The following is a 14603-nucleotide window of genomic DNA, read 5'->3' on the forward strand; positions in this document are numbered from 1 at the left end:
GCGGCAACTAGCAAAGGACAGGGTTAATTGGAGAGACATGGGAGAGGCCTTTGCCTGCAGTGGGTGTAGTCAGGCTGATGATGATGATGATGATGAACTGACCTTCATAATTCATTGCACCTGTCTCAATATGTAGATGATATTTGTATTGATCTTTTAAAAGCCTTCTACCATCTACCATGTACCAGATAACCGCTGGTCCTTAAGGGTAACGGAGTGGATTCCAAGAAAAAGCAAACGTAGGAGGGGACGGCAGAAAGTTAGGTGGGCGGATGAGATTAAGAAGTTTGCAGGGATACAGTGGCGGCAACTGACAAAGGACAGGGTTAATTGGAGAGACATGGGAGAGGCCTTTGCCCTGCAGTGGGTGTAGTCAGGCTGATGATGATGATGATGACCATGTACCTCATAAACGACTAACACTGAAAATACGCAGCATCGAACTCGACGCCAAAGCAGCTCGATGGCTTGAACAATTTCTAACAAATCGTTCTCAAGCGGTTAAATTAAATCATATTTCCAGCCTAACCCTTTGCCAAGTCTGGCGTCCCTCAAGGCTCAGTAATGGGACCGCTTTTATTTTTAATATAAAAATATTTGCCGACGACTGTGTAATTTACAGACATATATCTAGTCCTAACGACGTCATATAGCTTTGCACTCTGACCTGAGCAAGCTAACAGATTGGTGCGGCAAATGGCAGGTGCAGATAAATAAAGAAAAGACTAAACATTTGAAATTCACTTCTGTTTAAAAATCACAACCAAACACCTACATAATAAATGATAGCACAGTACACTCGGTTTCATCGGTTAAATACCTCGGGATCCTGCTAAATTCTAGCTTAACATGGACAGACCACATCGAATATATTAAGGCGAAAGCCTTTAATGCCTCACGCTGTCGTTAGCAGACGCTTCGGCAGCCGTGTCGGCAGACGCGTCGGCAGATTTGTGCGCCTTTCGGCGTCACTGCTTAAAAAGAAACGGCGCCGAGGGTGGGAATCGAACCAGAGCCTTTGGCATTTGAAGCGCAGGCACTACCACTCCGCCACGGACGCTCAACGTTGAGCATGAATAAAGGCGACTCTAGTGAATGCATGGGATTCACAAATATAATAAGAGGAATAAAGTGAAGGAAAAATAATAATAAAAATAGGAAAATAAACAAAAATAAAAACAAATAATAATAACAAATGAAAATAAACAGAAACAAGACAATAAGAAAATATAAAAAAAATATGAAAAATAATAAATAAATAAAAACAAACAAACAGTGCGCCAGGAAACGCTTTCGCCTTGCAGCACTTTAGAGAGCCAAAGTGCCCCTGAATTTTTACATCTAAAGCACAAAGAAAACCTGGCTTTCCGAAGTAGCACTTATATCTATCCGGCAGGGACACCAGGCTTCAAGCATTCAATTTTCTTGTTCGCCCTTCACTGGAATATGCGTCAATCATTTGGCATCCCTACCAAATCACCCTCCCCAATATACTCGAAGCCGTCCAGAATAAAGCCGCGCGATTCATCTTATCATCGCACTCGACAATTCAAAGCGTTTCATATTTGAAGGAAGAGCTCTACATGCCGCCCCTCGCAATGCGCAGAAAATTTGCCCGATTATATTGTTTTCATGCTCTCTTTCACAGCAGTACATCATTTGCCCGGTTGCACATCTTACCGCCACTTCATACTTCACGTCGCACAGATCATATCTACAAAGTTAACCCATCTTCGCTCGGACGGAAAAGTACAAGAATTCGCCTTTAAGCTTCTCAATAAAATAATGGAATAAGTTGCCCTCCAGCATCGCTACTATAACCCAGTTTTCCTTATTTCAATCGGAATTGCTAACTTATCTGTAATTCCAGCGCGTTCAGTAACCAGATATTATTTTATATCACTTACTTGCAAACCAGTATGTTCTCTTTTCTTTGTTATTTGTGCATTTTTTGCAACAGTTTTTACGTCGTTGTGTGCTTTCTCAACTTGACGTATTAACCACCTAAAGTCCTTTTTTACCTTTGAAAACTGTGATCTGATTTGTCCCCTCCTGTGTAATGCCCCCAGTGGGCCCTTGGGGTATTTGAATAAATAAATAAATAAAAAAAATTCACAGTCACTCATGCGAGCACATACAAAGTGATTTACAATACAATGCAACTCGTACACAGTAACACGCGACAGAGATTACAATACATAAGAAATCTTGCACCTAAAGTGCCCCAACACCGGAGAGAGGCAGACCAATAAACACAATTTGTTCATCGGGCACTGGGACAGTCCGACAAGCAGTGGATTACGACGGAGCCGTCCCGCAGGTCGGCCCACGCTGCCTCATTGGTCTGTAGCTGGGCGAGTGGTGTCGTCCCGAGAATCCAGCGGGAGCGCTTCTCTGAAGCTTGAACTGCGGCTCGGGCTGACAGACAGTGGTCAGCGCCCTTCATATACAGCCAAGCTGCACGTCGGTTCGTTCTTCGTGCCAAGGATCGCGCGCACATGCACGCAGTATGAGCTGTGCAATTTCCTTCCCCACTCACGCCGGGCCCGCGTCCACATTGGTCAGGCGGGAAGACTGGCTTTCAGATGCTTTGAAATCTTTCTTGTGTGCGCCGCGGCCGGCACGCGAGTAAAGAGGGAGGGGGCATCACTTAGCACACTCTCCCGCCGCGGTGGCTCAGTGGTCATGGTCCTCGGCTGCTCACCCAAAAGACGCTGGTTTGATCCCGGCCGCGACGGTCGAATATCGATTGAGGTGAAATTAAGGAGACCCGTGTACTGTGCGATGGCGGTGGTGGACCATCTGGCGGTCGAAATTTCCGGAGCCCTTCACTGCTGCGTCCCCTATAGCCAGAGTAGCTTTTGGACACATAACGCACAAACCATAAACTATTGCGTATTAATTACTTTCAATCATTTCAGATGCCTGCAGATGCCGATTTAGGCCAGTGTCTTTCCTCGCGGCGTTCATGGTCGCAATAAGCGGACCCAGTGCTCATCGCTTGCGCTGGCGTAAACCACACTGCGAGGGCCTATGTGCCAGCCCTGTCACCTTAAGCGGCAGCCCCCTTGGCTAAGCGAGCTGGTCGTTTATAAGCGGATCGTTTGGGAGCGCGGCAATCGTGGCGAGCAAGAGGACGTGTCACATGGTATCTTTTTGTACTTCGCCGGCATCTGGAGTGAACGAAAGCAAGCTAATACGTAATAGATGGGAAGTTAGAAACTGTCGAATCGCGTGTTTGTAGGCCGTTCCATAGCTTTTTCATTGTAATCTTTCGCCTCTCTTCGGTGCTTGCGAAGCTGGTTAATTAATATCAACTAATTATGCAATTAAGGACATTACCAAAATAGTGTGATTTGCTCCATACAACAGCCTGCAACATGCATTTGGTTGTGGCATCTTAGAGTGCCGCTGCATATCGCCACGCATCGTTGTAGTGTCCGTTCGTTCGCGCAAGGCCGCAGGAAAGCGGTGTTATCATTTGTGTTCGTGACGCTAGAAGCGACCGGACTAATCTCGATTGATCACAGCCATGCCGAGGTGCATCTACGTGTTTCCAGATTACTTTGGATGATCTCGACCTGTTATCTCGAAGTTTCCTTGGCGGCTTTAACTTGAACGACGCCGCGAGCAGCGGGCATTCGTAGTTCGACGACCGACGAGCACGTTTGTTGCTTACGCCGCCGCCGAGAGATTCAGTTCTTTTGCGGGCGCAAGTCAGTCCAAATAATGAACTTCGTTTCCAAGACTGGTTGGTGTCTTCCTGACCGCTCGACTGTCGTCACTACAACGTGACATCTGGTGGAGGTGCTGGATAGCCTTCCATGTACCAGACACCCCCTGCAAGTCGTGACGCCAGCCCTTTGAGCCATTCACCGGAGGACGTGACTCCAGTCCATCGCGCAAGCCGACGCCTGCTAGGGCACGCACCTGACTTCGGGACTCAGCCGGACCCTACTCGGAAGCGAAAACCAGTAGCAACGTCCATCATGAGCTTGCCCCAGACGACGATTTCAATCATTCTTCAGCAGCCCCGGGTGCCACCAACCTTCGACGCTTCGCCTGGCGCCGACCCCGAAGAATGGCTGGAACAGTTCGACCGTGTGGCTCTCTTTAACCACTGGGACGACGACATGAAAATTAGGTACGTATTCTTCGCCTTGGAGGGACCAGCAAAAATCTGGTTTGAGAATGAGGAAGCTAGCCTTACGGATTGGGAAACCTTCTCAGCTTCTCAAGACTTTCACAAACGTCGTGAGAAAGGAGAGAGCCCAGCAGCTGCGACAGTCTCGCATACAACACCCAAACGAGACCGTTGCAGTGTACACTGAGGAGATGAAGCGTCTCTTCCGGCGTGCCGACTCGAGCATGAAGGAAGAAGAAAAGGTCAAGCTGCTTATGCGGGGAGTTAAATAGCAACTCTTTGCGGGCCTCGTACGGAACCCCCCGAAAACCGTCGCGGAATTCGTCGAAGAGGCATCCACCATGGAAAAAACTCTTGATGCCAGAGCCCGCCAGTATGACCGCCAGCAGCGCTTTTGGTCACCAAACTGCCTGGACACCGCTAACAGCGATAACCAGCGGGAGGTTATACGTGAAGTTGAGCGAGAAGAGCTCCGACGATTGCTGCCAACAGGATAGCAGCCGCAGGTTATATCGCTCACTGACGTCATCCAGGACGAGGTTCAACAGGCCTTGGGTGTGACGTCGAACACCACGCAGCCTCTGCAGCCACCAGCCATGACTTACGCCACAGCAGTCCGCCGTCCTGCACCTCGACGACGAGACCCAAGCCCATATCGTCATCATCCAGGTGCGCTGGACCGCCGCCCTCTCGCCCCAACCCGCCCGTCCTACGAGCGTCGCACAAAGCCAAGGAAATGCGACGAGTGGAGAACTCCCTACCAGCGCCGCCCACTATGCTTCCAATGTGGCGAAGCCGGTCACATTCTCCGGTACTGCCCATGCAGCAGAATGGGCAGCCGAAGGTTTTCTTACGACGCCCCACGACCCCGATACGGCCAGCGACCAGCCGAAATTGAGGAGTTCTTGCGGCGGGAAGAATACTCATCGCCGAGCCGCCTATCACGTTCCCCGTCTCCATCGTCACCGCGCTTTGTATATCCTAGCCAAGGCTACGCAGTGCGTGGACGCACCCCCAGCCCCCGAAGGTTAAACTGAATAAAGCTGCCTCTGGAGGCAAGGTTGCTTCATAGCGCAGGAACTAAGATCTTCCATCGACGAAAACACAAGACTATGCCTCAACTATGACGAGAACCACGACGACCCCAACGACGACGACCCCAACGACGACGACCACTACGACGACCCCTACGACGACGACCTATACGACGACGACCCGTACGACGACGGCCCCTACCCCGACGACGGCCCCTACGACGACGACGACGACAACTAAGACGACGACACGGCCAGACTTGAAGCTTTTACCGCTGCTCTCAAACCTTATTTTGAAGGCTAAAGGACTCGAGGTTAGCATTCTCCCTGTTTATTTTCATTTTAAAGCATCGATGCGATGCTTCTTTGAGAGGGGGGTAATGCCACGTATCATTGTAGTGCCCGCTCGTTCGCGCAAGGCCGCAGGAAAGGGGTGTTATCATTTGTGTTCGTGACGCTAGAAGCGACCGGACTAATCTCGCTTGATCACAGCCATGCTGAGCTGCATCTACGTGTTTCCAGATTACTCTAGATCATCTCGACCTGCTATCTCGAAGTTTCCTTGGCGGCTTTAACTTGAACGACGCCGCGAGCGGAGGGCATTCGTAACGGTTCGACGACCGACGAGCACGTTTGTTGCTTACGCCGCCGCCGAGTGATTGAGTTCTCTCGCGGGCGCAAGTCAGCCCAAATAAAGAGCTTCGTTTCCAAGACTGGTTGGTGTCTTCCTGACCGCTCGACGGCCGTCACTACAACGTGACGATATTTTTAAAGCTTTGACTAAAATTAGCTGGTACATCCTGTATACTTCCCCTTGCTGTATCAATTTTCCTCTTATTCTTATTCTGTAATATGACGTGACTATCGGTACTCAAGTGGTGTTAATGCAAGGTGCTCCAGCCATCTCGATGAAAAATCCCTGTGTGATTTCTCGGTCTGGTTTGCGGCAAGGTGTCTTGTGGAACAGCGTTTACTTGAGGAGCGTCTTACAGCAACTATAACAGAATCAGTTCCTCTAAGAGCAATCCTGACTAGGTCGAAATGGGAAGTGAAGAAAAATTTAAGCTAGCCTGTTTCGATAATTTACTGTATTCTAACGACTAAGTCGGCTTTTTTAATAACAATAATGATAATAATATAATATTCATTCAGTGTAGTTACAGTAAACTATGGACACGCAAAATCCACAGGTGGGCTTCTTGGGCTTTGAAAAAAAAACCTTTTTTGACGAATGAAAACCCAAGTGATCGATATAGAGAGCCTCGCGCGCAAACTGCGGAGGCTCGGTGCAGCTTTTTGGGCACACATTGGGGCGGGGGGGGGGGGGGGGGATTAAGCCACACCACCAATTACTTCATAGTGCAAATCGCAGAGGCCATTTCTTGTTGGCCTTCAAAACTCTTAATCTAGTAGGGCGAAAAGTTTTATAGTGATTTTCACGGCAATAATTTTCAGTTCCGCTGTAGTGTGAGGAGCAACGCCTCCATAAGAACCATAGATGAGGCGAAGTTGTCTTCAGTCCGCTTCTAACTGAAATAATTCTCTCGCTGCACTGCTCTACCTGCCTTCGTAGAGTATGGTCGATGTCGCACTTCGAACACGTCGTCGAGATCCGTCCTTCTTGTCCACCGGACCAACTGGCAGGCACTGCATTAATTTTGTTATCGGGCCATATAATTTATTTTAAATTCTCTCATTGTGACCATTTTCTTAAAAGCAATGGGTATTTTATTTTGCTTTGATGCCTTCGGTGGATCACTTTTGGGTGGCTTGGAATTATATGACTCATTTGTTGATAAAACGCACCGTACAAATATTATGTCTATGCAAATGAACACGAATACTCACAACACGGTCCGCCTCATACCCAGATTCGTTGGATACGTGCAGCGACATAATTCTTTGCTGGTCGCCTGTGTTGTACCAAAGGCTCCATGCGTACCCTGCAGAGAAGGAAAAATTACCCTAAAGTCACCCGCTGCTGCCCAAGCTCCGAAGTCAGCGGAAGCTTTGCCTCCAAAGAAGCCTCCCTATTGCCGCTGGTAACTTACGCGCGACGTAGGGTTGACAACAAGCACTTGAGAATCATGCAACAACTGGCTTCCAAAACGGGTGAGAGAGAAAGAAAATATTTGCCAATTTTCTTGCACGAGCTTCACGGTTATGGCACCGCCCATCACATTCTCTGCGGAAATCTTGCGAGCGCAGCAGCTGAGGCTGATTTTAATGCGAAAGTAATGCTAGTCCCATTGCGAGAAAAGATTCCGGCATGTGTTAATGAGTGCAGTCGAAAAAAGGGCTGAAAATCCCGGCGATAGCAGCAGAAATTGGGGGACGTGTTAAAGCGACCGTATGACGCACACACCAACCGGAGCACTACCACTTCAACCATGACCTACATGTCGTTCGTCTATATATACTCCCAACAGACTGACCTAAATGTGACGCCAATTTCTCCGACAACATTCGTACGTAGATTGTGACGCAGCCGTTTGTCATACAGGGTTCCGGGTGTCGTCATACGACTGCTAGATGCAAATAGCTTACTGGTGTCAGTAGAGTCGGAGGCTGACGTGCTACAGGGTTTCCAACCGATAGCATATGCACCTTGAATTGTGTGGCTTCCTATACTCTTTACCAGATCTATTAAGGTGCGGTTGAGGTGTACGTCGAGACGTGAGACAGTTACTGCGACATTTCCTTCCCACAGAAATCAATTTTTTGTAGCGAAAATACGATGCTACGGTTCATCAAACAACGTTCCGCGTGATGCAATACGCCCGAGCGTGTGAGTGTGTATGGGTGGTGTCCGCGTGGGTGGGTGTCAATGCGCCCAGGGACAGTAACGCTTTTTTGTATTTCCTCACCTAAGCATTCTTAAGTGTATCTGCCGATTTTTATTGCGTAAGCAATACTGCGCCAGTTTCGAGCCGTCGCGTAGCTCCCGGCGGGGGCCGAGGTCAAACAGATGGAGCACCGTTGCCATAGCAACCGTTTCAGCCGCGCTCCACCAGGCGGCAGGACCGCTACTACTTAAAAAAAAACTGCGTCGAGACTGGGAATCGAACCAGGGCCTTTGGTATTTCAGGCGGAGACGCTACCACTCCTTTTTTTTTTCTTTATTGCCTGTCTTTGGCTCATGACATTGCACAACAAAAATACACATAACGCCATATACATACGACACTGTCGTGGTCAGCCAGCACGAGACTGGCTTCGTCAGCTTAAAATTCCCGCAACATACACAACGGCTCTAGTCTTGAGAGCCACTCGGGAGGCTCCGCAGCTGCTTTTTGGATTGCAAGAAACCAGTCCATGCTTTCCCGAAAATAAATTCGGGCCGGTCGTGCGTCTTTGTCACAATGGTAGCCTGCCATTCTGGAGCGCCATATACAGTGGAGGCCCAAGAGCATTATGAGATCAAAAGGTGCCCCATCCTCGTTACCAGTGCTTAAATAGCGAATTCCGTGCGCGTCAAGTGGTAGCTCTTTCTTTATGGTCCTTTGTAACACGTCCCAAAAATAAACCCCTTCCCAGCAGTGCAAAAAAACATGGTCTATTGTTTCAGGCTGTTTACAAATTAAGCAGTTCGATCCCCACGGTAAAAAGAAATCCTTTCCCTCTAGAAACTTTTTAACTGGTAACGTCCCGGTGTGTAACTTAAAAAAGAAAGTCTTTACTCCTGGTGGCACCTGCATTTTCTTCACCCTTTTTAACTCTTTCGCTACCGCGCCATAGGCGATCGTTCGCATATGATCGATTCAAATCGCCCGCGCAAAAATGCTCATTTTGGAGCGTTGTGGACGTGCTCCGCCATCTAGTTAGCGAGCTCGACAACTCCTCTTTCGATTGCAGCCTTGGTTTCAGTGTTTTGACATGAGGGGGCGCCGTGAAAAATAAAACTTTGAACGGCCGCAGCAGCGTCAGCCGGAGAAAATGGCGTCCGCGTCTCCGCGCGCTCCTCGAAAGCGAAAGCTGACACCAAGCACGTCGGCCGGTTTCGGTTTCGTTTTCTGCGACGAAAGCAGCGGTTATTATTCGGGCAACAATGTACAAACGTCGGATTTCGGTTTCGACAGCGAGACTTCGCCTCGGGAGCCTGGAACGTCAGCGCGTACTTGCATGTAAGTTCTGTTTTCGTTCGCTGTGTGTTTTCTGCGGTGCATACGGTTTGTAATTGATGACAGTGGTTTATTTTTGTGCTTCAGGGTCTTGACAACGTATGGCGAAGACAGTTTGCCAAATGCTCAAGGTCGCGTCGCGTTTTTCAACCAAGACGACAGCTAGGTGTCCATGTCGGCACATCGCTGCGGAGCGGTGCTCGGAGATTCGTTCGACTTCTCGTCTTTTTTTTTTATGCTCTTCACGGCGGAAATGATTAAGATCGTGTGCGGAAACACTAATAAGTATGCATGGATGAAGATTTTCAGTAAATTCGGCGTGACGGCTCATGGGGAGACGTGAATCTGTTGGAGATTCTGATGTTCATTGGAATCATCATATACATTGGAATTGTTGACCTCCCACGACTGTATCTCTACTGAAATGCCAGAATAACCTATTCTGGCCCTCTGCCATCAAAAATTATTTCTCAAAATTGGTTTTTCGCTTTTTTTGTTTGTTTGTTTTTGCACGTAACGGACCCGGATGATTCAGTGGCGGCAGCATCTATTGGCAAGACTTGGAAAGTGTCCTGGCTTTTGAACCACATCGCTAAAACTTATTTCATCTATCCTGATGTTTTAGAGCTTGCCTAAAATGCCAAATTTTATCAGCTGGCTTTCAGGGAGCAGCTCATTCAAGAAATCTTCGGGTATGATGAGGGAAAAGAAGTCCACGCCCCCAATCCTCCCATAGAATCCATTCAACACCAATCGAAAAAAATGAAAAAAAGAAGAAACTGCAAGCTCGGCTATCAGAGAACAAGGGAGGAACAAAGATAAAACCTTATGTGAAGCACTTGTCAGTCTACCTCTGCTTCACATCATCACCTCTGATTGCCCTTCACAGTGGCACCACAGTCATGACCCCTGACTTGACAAGCCATGGAAAGTGCAGTAAATTTTTCTGATAGCTGAAACTGTGAATAATGACAGCTATAAACATGTGCAACAGTTTGTATATTCCAGTTTTCCTCTAATCAAGTTCGGGCTTAGTGCAGCCGGTAATTTTTGTTTTTGCTATATACTTTTTTTGTGTTTTTAGCAAATTTCACAAATAAATGTTGATTTACTTTTGCACACACAACTCTGGTGTTTGTTTAATTCAGAAGTTTAACTAATAAGCTACAATTTCATGCATTGCAACATGTGCTGGGTGTATTAGTTCTTGAGCAAAAAAATTTTCTTCCAGTACGCTCCAAATCATGCATTTTTTCGCGGTAGCGAAAGAGTTAAAACATCCCCTCCTGGGCCTCCACTGGAAAGGACCTGAACGAGGACCACCACGAGAATACCGGCGCCCGCACAACAAGCGTCTCGCCCCCCCTTAACACCCCGGCGAAGCGTTCCCATGACCAAGCCAGCCCTGAAGGGGACAAAGTGGTAGCACCCGGCGTCGAGGAAGCCCCTGCAAAGACGACTCAAGCCCGGCGTTCGTCGTTACGGCCACGCCCAAACAATGCGGCTGACAAACGGTACTCCTCCGCAGGCAAGGTCCTACGCGAGCAGACTGATGTTCTTGAGCCGGATGATACCGGCGGCCACAGTGGCGTCTAGCGGCGCGCTAGACGTGGAAGGTAAGCACCATGCTGTTGGTTTCTTCCTCTTGCGTAAAAATGGCTCCCGCCTCCGCCTTTAGAGTCGCTACATTGAATGTGAGGGGCCTTGCGACAAGGAAAAAACAAGGTCAGGTGTACCGACTTATTACGGAGCGCGAGATAGATGTATTGGCCGTGCAGGAGACGAAAGTGGACGCCAACGAAGGAACCGACAGCATGGTGCGACGTTTCACGACTAGATTTTATGCTGTCGTCAGTCAAGCAGTGGGAACATCGGCTGGCTGCGTGCTTTTTGTAAAGAAGATGCCGGGGCTAGAGGTGCAGGCTTATTTTTCGTGTGTGTATGGCCGGTGTATTGTGCTTGATTTTTGTCTGAACGGCAATGAGTGGCGCATTGTTACTGTGTACGCGCCGAATGTGGTTGAGGAAAGGGTTGCCTTTTTCCAAAGCCTCCAAGAGCGCCTTTGTACGGAGAGGAGGCTCATTGTATTAGGCGACTTCAATTGTGTTCTTAACGCGCGCGATAGGTCAGGCATCCGGGGGTTTCGAGACAGGAGCACTGAAGTGTTGATGCGAATGATCGAGAACGGAAACCTTGAGGATGTGGCTGAACTTATTGAGGGTGCGCGGACAGTGCAGTTCGCTCATTTCCAGGGCTCAAGCCATGCACGGCTGGACCGCATTTACGCATCAGTCGACCTTGCCCCTGTTTGCAACCATTATGAAGTTGTGGGAGTCTCCTTCTCAGACCACTGTTTAGTTGAGTGCTGCCTGGGAAGTGTGAACCGAAGCAAGGCATTTTCGTGGGAAATGTGGAAGCTAAACAACACGCTTCTTCAAGACGAAATCTACTGCAGAGCAGTAAAGGACGAAATAGGTAAAATAAACCCGCGCAAGAACCTGAGGATTTGGCAACAGTGGGAGCTAAGTAAAGAATCTTTAAAAATCAAAGCAATAGAAAGGGCGACATGTATTCGTTATAAGGAAAAACAAGACGAAGCTGAGCTAAGGTCACTGCTTCAAACGTTGATGAAGCAGGAATGCAAAGAGCCTGGGAAATGGATAGAAGATGTCAGGAAAACAAAACAAAAGATAGAGCTTATGGAAGAACGGCGTTATCGCGGAGCACTAGTGAGGGCAAGGGCGGAAGACACAGCTGCTGGCGAAGCGCCATCGAAACGTGCTCTTGGTCTAGAAAAAGCGCGCGCTGAAAGAAATCACATCGATAAAATAGAATGGGGGGTATCTTATCGGCAGACACTGACCACATCAAAGAAGCCCTTAATGAATACTACCAGAGGCTTTTTTCATCGACTCCTGTAGACGCAGTAGCCTTTACGCATCAGTTTCTTGGTGCAATGCCACGGCTTGACGAAGAAAGCAAAAAGAAAATGGAACTAACAATAACTCACAGCGAGGTAGAGCACGCGATAGATCAGTTAAGCCTAGGAAAATCACCAGGACCAGATGGATTCAGTGCGGCATTTTATAAAGAATTTAAGCACGAAATTGCCCCAGTGCTGTGTACAATTTTCAATGAAGCCTATAAAATAAACGTATTGCCTCCGTCTTTTGGGACCTCCCATACAGTGCTCATACCTAAAACGGATGATATAGAGAAATTACAATTGGTTACAGCGTATCGACCCATAGCACTCACTAATGTGGACTACAAAATTTTTATGAAGGTATTGGCGCGTAGACTGCAGACAGTGATATCGGATATTGTTGGACCCCACCAGACATGTGGAATCAAAGGGCGCTCAATTTTTTCCAACATTCACAAAGCGCGCAGTGTGCTTGAAAGCTGTGATGACATCAATGGGCGAGTAGCGATGCTTCAGATTGATCTTGAAAAGGCATTTGACTGTGTTTCTCATGAAATTTTGTTTGCCGTTTTAGACCATGCGAACGTCGGTTCAGTTATCCGGAAGGGTGTAGCCCTGGCGTAGCGAAACTGCACGACGAGGCTGATTGTTAACAAGAGTCTGGGGGCCCCCATTAGCGTGCAGCGTTCGGTGCGTCAGGGCTGCCCCCTCAGCCCTCTCTTGTTTTGTATTTACATCGAAACGCTGTGCATGAAAATCATAGAAAACAATAGTATTAATGGCTTTAGGTTACAAGCAGCTGAAGTTAAGCTGCTGGCCTATGCAGATGACGTTGCAGTATTTACGGTTGATCAGGGGAGCATAAGTGAAGCTGTCGGGTGTGTACGCGCGTTCAGCGAAGTCACAGGTAGCGGGGTTAACTGGTCCAAGTGCCTTGGGCTCTGGCATGGATGGTGGCCATCCCACCCGGACCATTTCGCCAACGTACCGTGGGCGACGACCCCGGGCAAGTATTTGGGCGTTCCGCTCGATGCTTATCGCGATAGCGAGGACTATTGGAAAGAGCAAACTAAAGACGCACGTGACCGAGCTGGGAAATGGAAAGGCACCAACCTTTCAATTTTCGCCAGAGCTACAGTCTGCAATCTTTTTTTTATTAGCAAATTCTGGTATGTGATGCAGGTTTTGCATTGCTCGCGTGTGAACGTTCAGAAGCTACACAGGATTTTTGCAGTTTTCATATGGGCGTCCGAATGGGAAGGAGACGCTACCACTCCGCCACGAAGGCTCATTTTTTATGCGAAGCATATTACTAGAGCTACACTACAGCCCGTCGAGCGCGGCGGTGGAGCTACCATTGACCTTTAGCGTCACCACGTGACACCACGTGACAACATGACGTCACAGCAGAGGGGAGATGGGCTGCCGGCTCGAGCGGTCGGCCGCGGCGGTGGAGGCTCCACATCGGAGGCGCTGCAGCTGACCACTTGACGCCACAGCAGCGGTATAAAGCTGAGCTTGCCTCGCTCTCCGGGCACTTACGAGGCGGCCAGGTGTTGGGATGCCGCCTAGAAGCACGGCTGATTTGAACGAGAACCGAAAGCTTCAGCGTGCCACAGAGACCAATGAAGAGCGGGATGAACGTCAACCAAGGAAAGCCATGTATTACCAAGCCTAGCCATCAATATGCTTCACATCTGACTAGGCTTAACCTTAGCTAAGCCTCAGCCATTTTTTTTTGTTGGTGCATTAACTGCCAATTAATGACGCTTAAGCTTCGCCTTTAGGAGTGGAACGCGACAGCGTATTGTAGCGGTGCCACGGAGTCGGAGAGCGATCGCCAGCCGCGTCTCGAGCGGACGCGCCTCATTTCGGCTCCGACAATTTTCGTCCGGATTACCAAAAAATTCCCTACGACCGCGAAAATTTTGCTTGTACTCGACGGTTAACATCACCCGGCACCCGAAGACATCGCTCTCGACCGGGTGGGCCAATTTTTGGGCCTTTTAGGCCCATTTATGTCTTCATCCCGTGGGAGCCCCAGCCAGGCCTAAAGCCAAGCAGCCAGTCTCCAGCGTTCTCCGCGGATGCCATGGCGGCCTCCGCTCGCCGCGGGTACAGTCCCGAGACGATGGCATGGACAGAAGTCGTCGCAGAAGCCCCGTCTTCTCCTGAAACCTCCACTCCGACGCAGGAGATCGTGGATGAAGGCCTCTTCTCGTTGGTGGCACTTCGCAAACGCCAGCAGCGCCTGAACACCTCGGCAGTGAACGGACCCTCCGTGAGTGCCCATGCTTCTGTGCAGCCAAATACTTCAAGTTCCAACCATCAGCTCTCGCCAACAGCGGGATCGACGATATGGCGGCCTGCTGCTATGC

At 49.0% G+C, this 14603-nt stretch overlaps 1 protein-coding gene across 1 annotated transcript in view; it reads right to left on the minus strand.

Annotated features, from left to right (window-relative positions):
- Positions 1 to 14603, minus strand: part of LOC149326561 (uncharacterized) — a 106215-nt gene that overhangs the window by 27038 nt on the left and 64574 nt on the right. Inside the window, exon 5 of the mRNA XM_089564615.1 lies at positions 7027 to 7121. Within this exon, the coding sequence (XP_089420741.1) occupies positions 7027 to 7121 (95 nt within the window). The remainder of the gene's footprint in view (positions 1 to 7026; positions 7122 to 14603) is intronic.

Source organism: Amblyomma mixtum, chromosome 10 (genome assembly GCF_055824585.1).
Source record: "Amblyomma mixtum isolate Tamu chromosome 10, ASM5582458v1, whole genome shotgun sequence".
Classification (NCBI taxonomy): domain Eukaryota; kingdom Metazoa; phylum Arthropoda; class Arachnida; order Ixodida; family Ixodidae; genus Amblyomma; species Amblyomma mixtum.